The sequence below is a fragment of the Camelus dromedarius genome, chromosome 5, assembly GCF_036321535.1.
Source record: "Camelus dromedarius isolate mCamDro1 chromosome 5, mCamDro1.pat, whole genome shotgun sequence".
NCBI classification, from domain to species: Eukaryota; Metazoa; Chordata; class Mammalia; order Artiodactyla; family Camelidae; genus Camelus; species Camelus dromedarius.
The window spans coordinates 81,688,037-81,701,043 of NC_087440.1; the positions used below are offsets into that span (position 1 = coordinate 81,688,037).

General features: G+C 40.7%; 1 protein-coding gene across 11 annotated transcripts in view; it reads right to left on the reverse strand.

The window, feature by feature from the left end:
• Nucleotides 1-13,007, reverse strand: part of EFCAB11 (EF-hand calcium binding domain 11) — a 152,890-nt gene that overhangs the window by 133,213 nt on the left and 6,670 nt on the right. For 10 of the 11 annotated variants that reach the window (XR_004137461.2, XR_004137460.2, XR_010381053.1 and 7 more), the window contains exons 4-5: nucleotides 1,995-2,096; nucleotides 1,028-1,118 (exon numbers count right to left, since the gene is read on the reverse strand). Coding sequence is in view for 7 of the 11 variants with exons in the window: in XM_064486184.1 (XP_064342254.1) it covers nucleotides 1,028-1,118; nucleotides 1,995-2,096 (193 nt within the window). In the remaining 4 variants the exon portion in view is untranslated. Of the gene's footprint in view, nucleotides 1-1,027; nucleotides 1,119-1,994; nucleotides 2,097-3,210; nucleotides 3,464-13,007 lie in introns of those variants that run through there. The other variant, XM_064486187.1, reaches the window with a different exon arrangement.

Sequence of the window (13,007 nt, forward strand, 5' to 3'; positions counted from 1 at the left end):
AAGCTTTGGTCACCGGGATGTAAGAACAAATAACAGATAGCCTTGAAAGAAGGGGCATATCTTCTGTTCCCTTTCCTCCTACCTAGCTGGAATTCGGGTGTGATGGCTGACACCTCAGCAGCCATTTTAAAGCAAGAGGAAAAAGCCAGGTGCTGAGGCAGCCAAAAAAACAAGAGGGGAGGAACCCGGGTCCTTCATGACTATGTTACCATCAAATCAGCCCTGGACTTTCTGTATTCATGTGGGAGAGAAGTGCACTGCTTTCTTTTTTAAGCTTTGTTGTTTTGGGTTTTCTGGCTCTCACTGCTGGACTAAACCCTAATTAATACACCTGGTAACAGCATTGATGCAGAACTCATGTTAGCAGTCAGAGAAGAGGCAGCTCTGCCACCTTCTCATGGCAGCGTGTGCTTGCACTAGTCACACTACCTTCAATCTGCAGTTTCCTAACAGAAACTGATTTTAAGCCACCTGCCTATTTTGTCAGGATTAGTTTATAAAGACAGCATAATGTAATCTCTAAATCTACTTTACCAGGTGTGCATGAACTACAACATGGGTCGATAACTCTGAAAGCAAACAAAGCAGGGGCCACCATTGATCAACCTAACTCTTCTCTCCAGACAACTCAGGAACCACAAGTAGCCTGTGTCTGATGAAAGACAGACCACAGGAGAACAGCAGCATCCACGTTAAATATTAATAGAGCTAGGTTTTCTGGTCAATACATAAACATACAAAGAAGTTGTACTTTCTTTCTGCTCCTTTCCCACCACTGCTAACAAGTGTTTTTTCCACCTTCCTGGCGTGCAAGCACTCCACTCACTTTAGAGACCACCGTCAAGGGTGTGGATGCACTAACAGCTAACTGTAAAATTCTCTCCTGGATCGTGACAATATGCTGTGAGATGAAAATGTTCACTAGTGAAAAATAAGCATAAACGAGTGTTCTCCATAAAACCAAAAGCTTGTAAGAGCAAATAGCATATCAGGGGGTGGGTATACATAAAAGCTTTTGGTGTCTTACCTGAATACCTCAAGAATAATCCTCTCCGGTAACTTGGGAGCCACCTGCCTAAACGCTTTTGTGAAATCTTCCAGAGTTAAATATCCACGATCTATTTGAAAACAGAATATGAAACATTCACTGACTTCTACAAACCCTATAAACTGCCATTTCAGCCATAATATTTGTGTGAGATTTTAATATGTACTAGGAGAAAAGCAGTCACTTAGAGCTGATTTTACATATAAGGTGATCTGAGATTGTCTTATTGGAAGAATTTAAGAATCCAGTAATACTCTCCCTCAGTACAGCCCCAGATGATCTCGAAGGTCTCTCCCAGCCCTATCATTGGTGGAGTCTCTGAGTCCCAGGGAAAAGACTGAGAGATAGACACTGCAGTAATGACATTGGGCTTCCAATCTTCATGAATTGCCAAAGCAATTTATTCTTAAAAATTCACTTTTTTTCTTGCTTGCTATTAAAATTATAACATATTAATATTTAGAAGGAAACCATCATAGCAGCCAAAATACAGAACTTGGACTCCACTTGTCTTTCGATCTTGTGTGTGATCTGTAGGGAGGGGTTCTGAAGCTACTCCTTAAGGCCACCCCAGTGTGGAAAAACGGTTTCTCCAATCGTATGTCAGTCACAGGAGTCAAAGGAAAAGGCCACATGGTCTCCTCACTTCTGTTGAGTAGCTCATCACCTATATCCCTGCATGGCCAACCCTTCTGCTGTCCCCGTTACAATGTAGGCAAATCATACATACAATTATATAATGTAGATACTGTCTTATCCATTGTAAATGTCAAGAGTTCAAGATTGTGATGGGAAAAAAACTTACACCAACATCTAAGGTAATAGCTAGTGAACAGAGTAAAATAATCTTCCAAGTATATGGATTATTTTATTTACTGAGTCTATGTTTCTGTTCACAGTTCCTTAACAGCAATTTTTTACATCGAAACACTTTAAAGATACTTACAGTGCCTGTCAAAAGCTGTGAAGATGTGTCTTATTTCATTCCAATATAGTTGAACTTCCTTCTTTTGCCTTACAATGTTTAAAAATCCCTCAAGTAATATCCCTAAAAGTTGGGGAGAAAAGAACCCAATTTACCAAAAATGACAGTCCTCCTCTTTAAGAAGAAAACAAAACATAAACAAAGTGATATGCATCATAAACAAATTTTACCTAAATTTTGGTGAACAGTATTTATTCCTAAAGATCACTGAAGTCAGAAAGATATTTTGCTAAAAGCTAATGATAGCAAAAAACGGTAGACACTGTCGGAGTTCACTGAGCTTTTCTAGGGCGTAAAGAAAAGGTGATCTCGAAAAAGTATGACACGCTTCCTTCTAACAGATCTGACGGACAGGCCCGAAACTGCTTATAAAACAAGGTCTCATGATTTTTCTTTCCTAATGCTTCTTGGATCTCTTTTTTTGCAGCCAGATGTCATTATGGCAGGGTTTTTTTTCCAGCTGGGAGATCAGGACGAAGAAGTAGTTTCTCAAAAGTCAATACAATTGCGCACCGCAGATAAAGGTGGAGAGAACATTCCATGAACAACAGAGCTGGCACTGTCCCCAGCCTCAGGGACACCCCATGACTGTTCTGCAGCCTTAGGCTCTGCTTCCTGTGATTCTCATAATAAAAGAGCCCAGCGTGATCATATGAGATTGGATGCTGTGCTTACAAAGTCTATTAAAATGAATTCTAATGTGATCTTTGTAGTAGGTTTAAAGAGCAGAGCCAAGAATTTAAACATTTTGGTGAACTGAGCCCTAAATATGTAAAAAGAGCAGTTCATTTTTTATGTCAAGCATTTCTATTAAAAAACGTATCACTGTTTTAAACATAGCCCCAAACCACACAATAACCACATGCTAATTTTTAAGAACCTGCACCCTTTTTCTTTTAATGAGGTATCCTGAGCTATATACCTTTGTACTGGAACCTAAAATAGTTTCAATGGTTTAAAAAAAAAATAGACAATAGTTTTCTTAATTTTCCACTATTTTCTTATCTGTAGTTAAAGATTCAGAAACTAAAAAAGTCAATCACTCTTTACAAGTTTAAATGATCATTTTACAGCTCTTTAGGATGCACTGTGTGCCAGGCACTGTGCTAAGCTCTGGAAGTAGAGGGGGAAAGAGAACACACATGATTTCAGTGCCAAGGGAGTTACTGGTCTAGTGAGGGAGACAGGGATTATGCAGCTTCAGTTAAAGATGTACACACTATTACAAACTGGGGCACGTGCAAGGAGGGGAAAGACAGTCACAACAATCCTCCTGTACAGGAGAGTCTGGTGAAGACAAGATCTCCTAGAGTAAGTAATATTTAAGCTAAAGCCTAAATGATGAGAAGATACCAACTGGCTGAAGGGTGGGAGGGAAGAGCACTCCAGGCAGTGGGAACAGCATGTGCCAAGGCCATGGGGTGTGTCGACTGAAAAAAAAAAGCACAATGTAAAAGTTGAGAATTATGTTTTATTCGGCTGATTCTCTGAGGACTTAAGCCCGGAAAGCAGCCTCTCACAGTTGGCTCTGAGAGACTGCTCTGAAGAGATAAGAGAGGAGCCAGGATATATAGGAGTTTTTGCAACAAAAAGCAGGTAGTTGGAACATGAAAGATTACTGTTTATTAAAGAAAACCAGACACCTCAAGTTAATGAATTTAGTGCTTTTTTATGTATGAAAAGATGCAAGAGTCTGGGCTCACTGAAATCATTAGCTAATTATCTTAGCTCTCTAGGGCCAGTGTGCTGTTTTTTCCCATCCTGAGTCCCCTCAGGGTACACAGTCTGGGTGTCTGCAGTGGGTGATGGCTCAATGGCCACAATATCCTTTGTTTACTGACTGATATGGCAAGTAACACTATTCATCCACATAGGATGTGGGAAAAATGAAGAAAGGCCACTGTGACTCCAGTGTAGTGAATGAGCGAATACAGGTCAGGGCTGGTTGGTAGGCAGGGGTTGGCAGGTAGGTGGGGGTTGGCAGGTAGGTGGGGGTTGGTAGGTAGGCCGGGGTTGGTAGGTAGGCAGGGAATGCATAGGCATTTGTGGGCCACAGGAAATAATTTGGTTTTTACTTCAGGTGCAATAGGAAGTCAATAAAAAGTTTGAACTGAGGAGTGATATTATCTGATTTAGATTCTGTAAAGATCTCTCTGGCTTTTGTCTTGAAAAAGGGACTAGGGAGAAAGTGAAATGTAAAAAAGGAGACCCATGAGGGTCCTTCTGGTAAGAGACCGGGTTGCTAGCGTGCTGGCCATGGGCAAAGACAGGAGCAGAAGGATCCAGACATACTGCAGAAGAGATGAAGGGTTAGACACGGTGCATGAAAAAGAAGGCAACTTCAAGAAAAGCCCCTAAGTTCTGGCTTGAGTGCTAGATGGTTTGGGGAGTCATTTAAAGAGATGAGAAAGACGAGGGGAAAGGTGATGGGGGTGCAGTGAGATCAAGAGTTACGATTTGGAGAGGTTAATTGATGCTTCGGAGACAACTACGAGCAAAAGTCAAGAAAGCAGCTGGATCAACTATACTTCAATAAAAAATGGAAATAAAAATAAGTTTTAAACATTAAAAATAAGAAGAGAGCAGCTGGATATACTCTAGGCAACAGGTGTATCTCCTCACACCTACCAGAGTGCTTGGCATGTGCTCAGTAAATATGTATTGCATGGAATTAGTGTCGGAGCATTTCCCCCACGGCAGTGAATATGTAGTGATGCAGCTCCACTCTTATCTCATCACCCTGGTGACTGGAGAACATACTGAAAGCTTCTAGCTGAGGTTAAAATTGAGGTCCAATTACACCTTGTTCTCACTGGATCAAATCTGTAACTTTAGTTTCATAACGCCAAAAGCTAATCAATTACACAGCATCTAGAATGGCTGAAATTCCTGAATCACATCTTCACTGATCCCGGCGTGTCCTTTGAGACCCTTCACGATCTTCCCAGTCTGCCTTTCTAGCCTCCCTAGCAAACATCCCCAGTGCCTCCCCAAGAGGACAGGCCTTTCACACCTCCTGCGGAGGCACATCAGCCTGGGCTGGGCAACGGGCTCCTTGCCCAGAAGGTGCTTTCTCCTTTCTCTTCTAGTGAATTTTTACATCTCCTTCCAGATGCAACCAGGGCACTACCTCTTCTTTGAAGATTCCCCTGGTTTCTCCCAGCTGAGTCCCTTTCCTGTGACCCAACAGCCCTCTGTTCATAACACAATCATAGACTCTACTGGGTTCTATGGTAATTATTTGGTCATCTGTCTGCCCGAGACACACTGAGGGAAAACACTGTCTATTGTCCAACTTTGTTCACAGTGGTGTTTAACACGATACCTTGCTTGTAGGAGGCACTTCTTACATGTTGCTGAATAAGTAAACAAAATAATAGAAGACTTCTAGTTTTCAGCAAAAAGCATTAAAATGTGTTTTAAATGCTCTTGTAACTCTGTAAACTAATGCCCCAAACTAGGTCACTTTTTATTCACATAGCCAGCAAAATAAATCATTTTAGAAACTCCAATTTCTTAATACATATGATATAGTAAAAAACAAACAAAATTCAGAGGAAAAGGAAATGCATGCATAATATTTGTTCTTCACTAATTGTATTTGATTTAGGGAAACAATAAGAAAAAAGCATTACTCCATGGTTCAGTGTGTGATTCAGATTTACAAGAAAAAAAAAGATACATGAGTGGTGATATCTTTTAAATCATATACTCAGAAAACTCATCAGTATTTAGAGCTGTAAAGTAGTCAGGTGTTCATTTCAAAATCTTGGGAGATAAAAACTAGATGTTCTTTAGTGTTTCCTAGGAGAGAATGTGTGGATTTCAATGTATGTTTATTGCCACTTACAAAGAAGGAACAATCTGATAACACAAATATATATGTAATCAAGTTCATTCATACTGTTTTCCCACAGGATTGTATACCTTATTTTTTAAAGCCAATATCAAACCACATAAACATAGCCCACTGACACATGCCCATCCCCATGCCCTTAACTTGTGATAAAATCAATGGCAACACATGCAAACGCATTCAACGCCAATGCAAGTCCCTTTTCTAAAAAGGATAGAGAAGCTTCCGTGCAGCTCAGCTCTCCTATTATGGTCGTATGATTACTTCCCAAAGCTTTTCAAAGCATAAGGGCTTGCTGTCCCTAAAGCTCTGTAACACAAACACATTAACTTAAGTTTTATATGTCTTGCTGCTCTTTAAGTGGCCTAGAAATAGAGTTCCTACCACGAGCTCCACCTGCTGTCACAATATTCAAACCTAAAATTACTTTACAAAGACTTCCCATAATTCTATTGGCGCCAGATTTCATACCCAATGAGAAATGCATTACCTATGTCTATCCCTGAGCAAAAGAGTATGTTCAGAACATTCTAATTTCAAATACAGGTTGGGTCTTCCACGTACACTGTCCCACTAATAACAGTTACCTAAACACACCTTGCTGCAGTTACACATTAGGATCCCAACAATAGGAACCACAGAGATCCATGTGTTTATCTGTGTTTATTATTAACCTGTCTACAGAAGAGGTTCAGAAATTGCCTGGGTAATTGAGTTCTGTCAATAGTTTTCAGACTTTTTTTTTTCTGTTTTTAGCTGTAGAAAAGGTTCTTCTTTATAAAACAGGAAAGCCCGATGTGTAGAGATGAAGGCAAAGCTATTCAGTTTGGAGTGAGGTGGGCTCCCCACCTTCCCCTCTCCAGCAGTGCACCTGGAAGTGTCCAGAACCGAGGATCATGCCTTAAAGACCACTGGGACCAATAATGTTTACAAATCCCTCCAGACTCTGCAACTGTGCATTTGCCATACCATTGGAAGAATTCCTTCTGTTTTATAAACTACCCTTGGCAAAAGGGATTCTTCATGTTTATAATGAATATATACATATATATATATTTCTTTCCAAACTTCTTAATATATATGATATCAATATATCATATAGAAAGAAGTGTTATCTTTTCTCCTTTTTTGTTTTTAAGCAGTTTCCTAGGAGGGTAATCATCTTTCACCACATGGGTGGATATATTCAAAAAGCCCAACAAAACTATGTAAATTTTTCCTTGAAAGTTTCATTATGTATATATATTTTTTGTGGCTCACAGTTCTAAGCTTCAGGGTCAGTGCGCAGAAAGAGAAATCCTCTTGAAAATGTGGTCATCCAGTTTCCGGCTATCACAGTGAGCTTAAATTAGAAACTGCAATAAACTGGGAGAGTGAAGGAGAAAATAATAAAAATGCCAAGTTATTTAGACTGGAAGTCTGGTCCTGGATTTAGTAGAAAAGGGAGGGTACACATTCATTTGGCCATATATTAATTTTTCCAGGGACTGAAAATGCCTAAAAATGAGAGCTTAAAAGGATTAAGCGACCTTTTAAAATGTATAATGCAAGCCTTTCCTACTTTGAGAAACAAAATTCAGATTATGACTTTTGGAGGCCATGCAGGAAAAATATGCCCACATGAAAAGACTGTAAGGACAGAAGGCGAAAGTGGCATCAACAATGTTGAGTTGTCACAGTAAGATGGGTAAGTAAATTCAGAGGACTAATATTTTCTTCCAGCTACACACACAAGAGTAGGGGAATGAAGAGAAAAGAATCTACCTTAATGGAAGAAATCAAGTTTTACTGTATCATTGGGAGGAAAATGAAGAGGAAGAGTAAAAACAGGTTATAGTAGAAGAGAGAAATCTGAACCAATAAAACCTTATTTCTATCAAACAAGGACAGGAATCGTAACCTTTTTACTAGGTACATCTCCTGCTCGTAAACCTTCAAAGGTTCCTCGGCGTTAATAGTGCAAAGTCCTGATACCGTATTCTGGAATTTAGAGCTTCATTAACTCCTTCTAGGCAAACTGGTCCTTAAACATCCTCCTTCTGAAACTCAGCTACCATCAGGGCCACGGACTCTGATGAACACAGCTCGTTTATAGGTATGCACTGTCCGTCCTGCTGGTGTGGGAGGTAAACCTATTCCAAGGAGGGCGGATTCTGTTTCCGTTAAGACTCGGTATTAACAGAATACTAACAGAAGGACTGCTGATAGCTTTGGGTATGCAAATCTGAGCGGCGTGCGGGGAAGACTGTAAAATGAGGTGCAGGGATCAGAGAGAAGAGATTTTTAGCCACTGGGGGTGGACACTTGGGGAAAGTGGGCCTGTGGGAGAAACTCCACGGGGTAGAATGCAGAAACTCTACAGAGGAGAAAATGCAAACCCGGCCTTTTCCAGTGCTGGCTGTGGAGAGGAAGTGACAAAGCCCCTTCTCTGCCCTGTTAAGAAACGTATCAGCAAAGTGTACAGGACGGAACATGGGACGTCGGTGAGGGCACGTATGTGCGGGTAAGTCCGGGTCCACGCCGAGTTCTACATCCACACGGCCCGGCACCTGCGAAGCATGGAGGGCAAGCTCGCAGCCAGCATCCACTTTTGTCCACTTAACTAACTTTATCCCCTTTGCTTCTCCCCTTTTCAAAACTCACCAGCCTTCCACATCCGGCTCCGGCCCACACCTCGGGCAGGAGGCATCACTCTTCTAAACTCTTAGAGGTCTTTTTGTCCCTAGTATTCCTGTGAAGTCTGATGGTAACAGAAGTGACTATTTCTTTCATCCTATCACATATTACTTTAAAAAACAAATTTTTTTTTTAAATTTTTTTGGGGGGAGTAGGTTTATTTATTCATTTATTTAGATGGAGGCACTGGGGATTGAACCCAGGACCTCGTGCATGCCAAGCATGCACTCCACCACTGAGCTATAGCCTCCCCCCTCACATACTACATTTAAGAACCATCTTTAGGTCCGTGTCGGTGTCTCCTAGTTCTTTACTACCCCGCCAGTGAAACTTACTTAGCATCTTTAAACGGGGAATTAAATACATTAATTTAGTTGTGAATATCTGTGAGTGATACCACAAAATGGTCTTATGACTTTAAGATAAGGTAAGCATAATGTGTACTCGTTTCCCGGTTTTAGAAAAGAACTAAGAGGTCCATTGAAATCCGAAGTCAAAGAAAACCTTGCTATTCTGCAGGCCTCAGTTCTTCAGGTAGGACCCCAAGATAATAAAATATATGCAAAACAAAGACAAAAAATGTGTTTACAATAGAACTTAAAAGACTAGAAAATGGACATTTAAGTTTAAATTTAGAAAAAGCATACTTTTAATAGTCGACTCTCTGGCTCAAAACAACTCAGACAAGATAGCAATAAATAAAAGGATACAAGCCAACTGGCCATTAACCTCATCGTCCACAAATTACTTTTCAGTTAAACTGACCCTGGATAGCATGACTGAGTCAGAGTCCATAATCATCATTACGATGAATCACTCTCTAATTTTCCCACTGTTTAAATTTGAAAGTTAAAAGTAAGCTTCTTGGAAGGCTTTTTTTTCTTTTAAGTATTAAAGTAAAATATGTTCAACTGTTTTGAAAGGACAACAATATAATAAAACAGAAAAGAAAAAAAAAGTGCATGATCTAATCATCCAGTAGAAACAAACTTCTGATGTAGTTTGCTGTGGTTTTCTCCTTAGGCACATTTTATATGGATCTGGGGTAAACACACAGACAGCCGTGGGAGGATTCAGTGGGGCCAGGTGCGTGCAGTGCTGCACGGCCTTGGGCACGGTAAGCAAAAGGCCCACAAATCTTAGCTGCTGTTATTCACATAAAATGCTCTACAGTTTACCCCATAATGAAGTCAAATCATCTGAGCTCCACTTGGTCTTGCCCTTCATACAAGTGCCCAGACACGTTTGGCATGAAACCATTGGCCTATACGTAAGAAAATTCAAGAAACAGCCTTACAGAATTCACTGCTGTATTTACTGAACAGTTTGAGGAATCCATGTCCACCCATCAGTCTCTCCTGCATGTGACATCGTGAGAGAAATATGCCACCTCAGGGAAAACTACATCTCTCTAGAAGAGGAGTTTCTGTAGTGTGGATGCTGATCGCCGGACTTGGTTATGATTCCCTGTTTGCTCTGGACACCTGGTAGCTTAGAACCAAATTTGACATTAACCTCTAGCAACTGCACAGAACCTTGTGACTTGTCTTTTGAGTACTGACCCATTCCTGACTTCAACTCATTCAGTAAGTTCCCAGGACAATGAAGACTGGCCTCAACTCTGTCGCAATGACCAATATGAACCATGGCACATCAAGGGAAGGGTTTATCAGATGGCTGAAAGGGTAAGTTTGAGATTAGACTCCCCTGGTCTGCTACTCCCTAGCTAGCGGTGCCACCCTGGGCAGATTGTTTACTCTCTAAGCTTCAGGATTTTTTTTTAACTTATAAAATGGAATAATCCTAATATAAAGTTGTATTAAATTTAACAATCCATGCATAATACTCAGAGCTTGAATGGTAAACACTCAAGAAGTCAAAGCTATAAATATTACCTTTAATAACAATAAATAACACCTGTAAAAGTGCTCTGTAAACAAAGAACCATCGAATTCCAGGATTAAGGTCTTTTTTAATTTCTCTCTGGAGCCCGGTTTCTTCATTTTAAAAAAGGGAATATATGACCGTTTTCTAGGTTCTTCTAGTTGCAAATTTCTTTCATATTCTATACTTAGAGAAGATATGAAATGCAACACAGAGAACAGAGTTGTAATGAAATAATCCCTCTAAAACTAGGTAGCAATAGTCTGTATTGAAATCAACCCCAACACTGATTTGCTGCTTCCTTAAACAAGGGCTTGATTTTTTTTTCTCCCATTAATTCCTTGTTCCTAGTGCCTAAATTGTTTTTGCTGATACTCACTTGCTTGCTAGGTTATAGGCATTAAAAATGTCATTAGCACCTTTTTTGCTGTTCATTCTGGCTGCCCTCAAATTCTCCCAGTGTGACTTTCTTTCTCTCCTGTCTAGTGGCTTTGACTTAACTTTCCACTCTTCTTAATTTTCACAAGGAACCCCCATGGAAACAACCTACGTTTTAGAGAGACCAGAAGCTCTTGGGAAGTATGGTCTGGGCATCCAGGTTTAGGTCCTGGGGGAATGTGAGGACCTTGCCCAGTCAGGGTCAGTGCAGGATGTGAGTCTGGACCTTCCCCCAAGAAGCCAGGCAGCAACTGGGCCCTGCATGGAGGGCTATTTGGGGGGCATGCTGGAGACCGGGCACTACCTTGTCTGGATGTAAAAAGAGCTTCAATGGGAGAATTCCCAAGTCACAGCTACCCAGAAGAACTTTGGAAAGTTGATTACTCGTATAAATAGCTCCCAGAAAACCAAGGCCAACATTTCAGTTCTCCTTCAAGATCAAAACATTAAGGAGAGATAATACATTTGGTAAACAATTAATCTGTGCATACATTCCCTTCCTGTTAGAGAAAAAATAACATGTAAATGTGACTCATGTCACTGAAAGGGAGACAAGAAGGAGTTGATGGTCCGAAATTGGTTCAGTGTTGAACAGTTCTAATGAAAAAAAAATTACGTTAGCAGCGTTCAGAGTTCAGCAGTGACTTTTTGCTAGGATGGCCATTTTACTCTTTCTCTTGGATGTCTGTATCCCCTTGAAGGGGACATGAATTGAAGCTGGTTGGAAAGTTAGGACCCTGGTTATAAGTCTGCTCCTTTAGTCATGAAGAAAGTGACGCTTTGAGAAGGTTAATTTGCCATTGATATCAGGACCACAGGAGGAAGGGGGAAGCCTGGAAGCTTGTAGACTAAAGAGAGCCCTTTCACAGTAATTTTGGAGCAAAGTGCTAAGCACCTACACTCCAATCTCATTCCTCCAACCCGATCTTCCCCAGAATTTCTCAGATGACTAATATACTTTGTAACCTTTTGAAATATACTTAAAAATTAATCATTAGGGAAAGAGGCTATGGCAGGAAGCACCTTAATGATCTGCTGGAGAAGTGGATGCAAGAGTAGCTATAATATCCCTGATACTAAATGCAAGGAAACACCGTCAGGAGCAGGTCCGGGAGCAGATCATCAAAGGCGGAAAGGCCTCCTAGGAAAGACTGTTTTCAGTATCAAAAAGTTCTAGTTCTGAAGCAATCCTCCGGCCATAATGAATTTCAGAAAATGTTGCATAATAAGGCAGACTTCATTATACACAAGAGAACTCAGGTGTGGGAGAGACCAGGTGGAGGTGGTGAATATGGGGGAACTCTTGTCCAGAACGTAAAGCTTTCATGTACATCAGAACAAATATCAAAAGGAAGCTCTATGACTGAAAAAATGTGAGTCCAAATTCAAGAATTAGAGAACTCAGAAAGGAGAGGGAATGTTCGTGGAATTTACAGAACAGCTCCAGCCACAAGTCAACCCTCTCTCAAACATCACGAGAAAAGAAAAGACAGCGGAGGAGACTAACAATGGCACACCTGGAAGACCCTTTGGCCACAGACCAGTCCTCACTTTATATCAGAGCACACGCACCCAAGAGAAACCTTTAGAATGTAACGAAGATGGGAAAACCTTCCACCAGAATTTACCCTTCAACGTACAACAAATTACCCATGTAGGAGAGAAACCATATGAAAGTAACACAGGTAGGGGAAACCTTTTTATGGAGTCATATCTACTAAATGTGAGATAATACATGGGGGGGGCATTAAGGATAGTGAATGGGAGGAGGATTTGTTGGAAGGCAAACTTTACATCAGAGAACTCACTATACCTGTAAGGAACATGGGAACCCTTTCTTCCAGAATAACACCTGTCTGTACATCAGAGAACTGGTTAAGGAAAGAAAAACTTCCTTGTGAAGTCAAATCCCTAATGCAGAATCAAAGGACATGCATAAGGGAGAAAATCTATGAGAATAATGAATGTGAGGGTGCCTTTGGCAACTACATGTATTTATGTAGAAACACTACAGAAATAAAATGAGTAGTGGAAGATCTTCATCCAGACAGAATCACTCACTGACTCTCAGGAAACTCCTAAGGGAGAGAAACCCTACCAATGCGGGAAAAAAAAAAAGG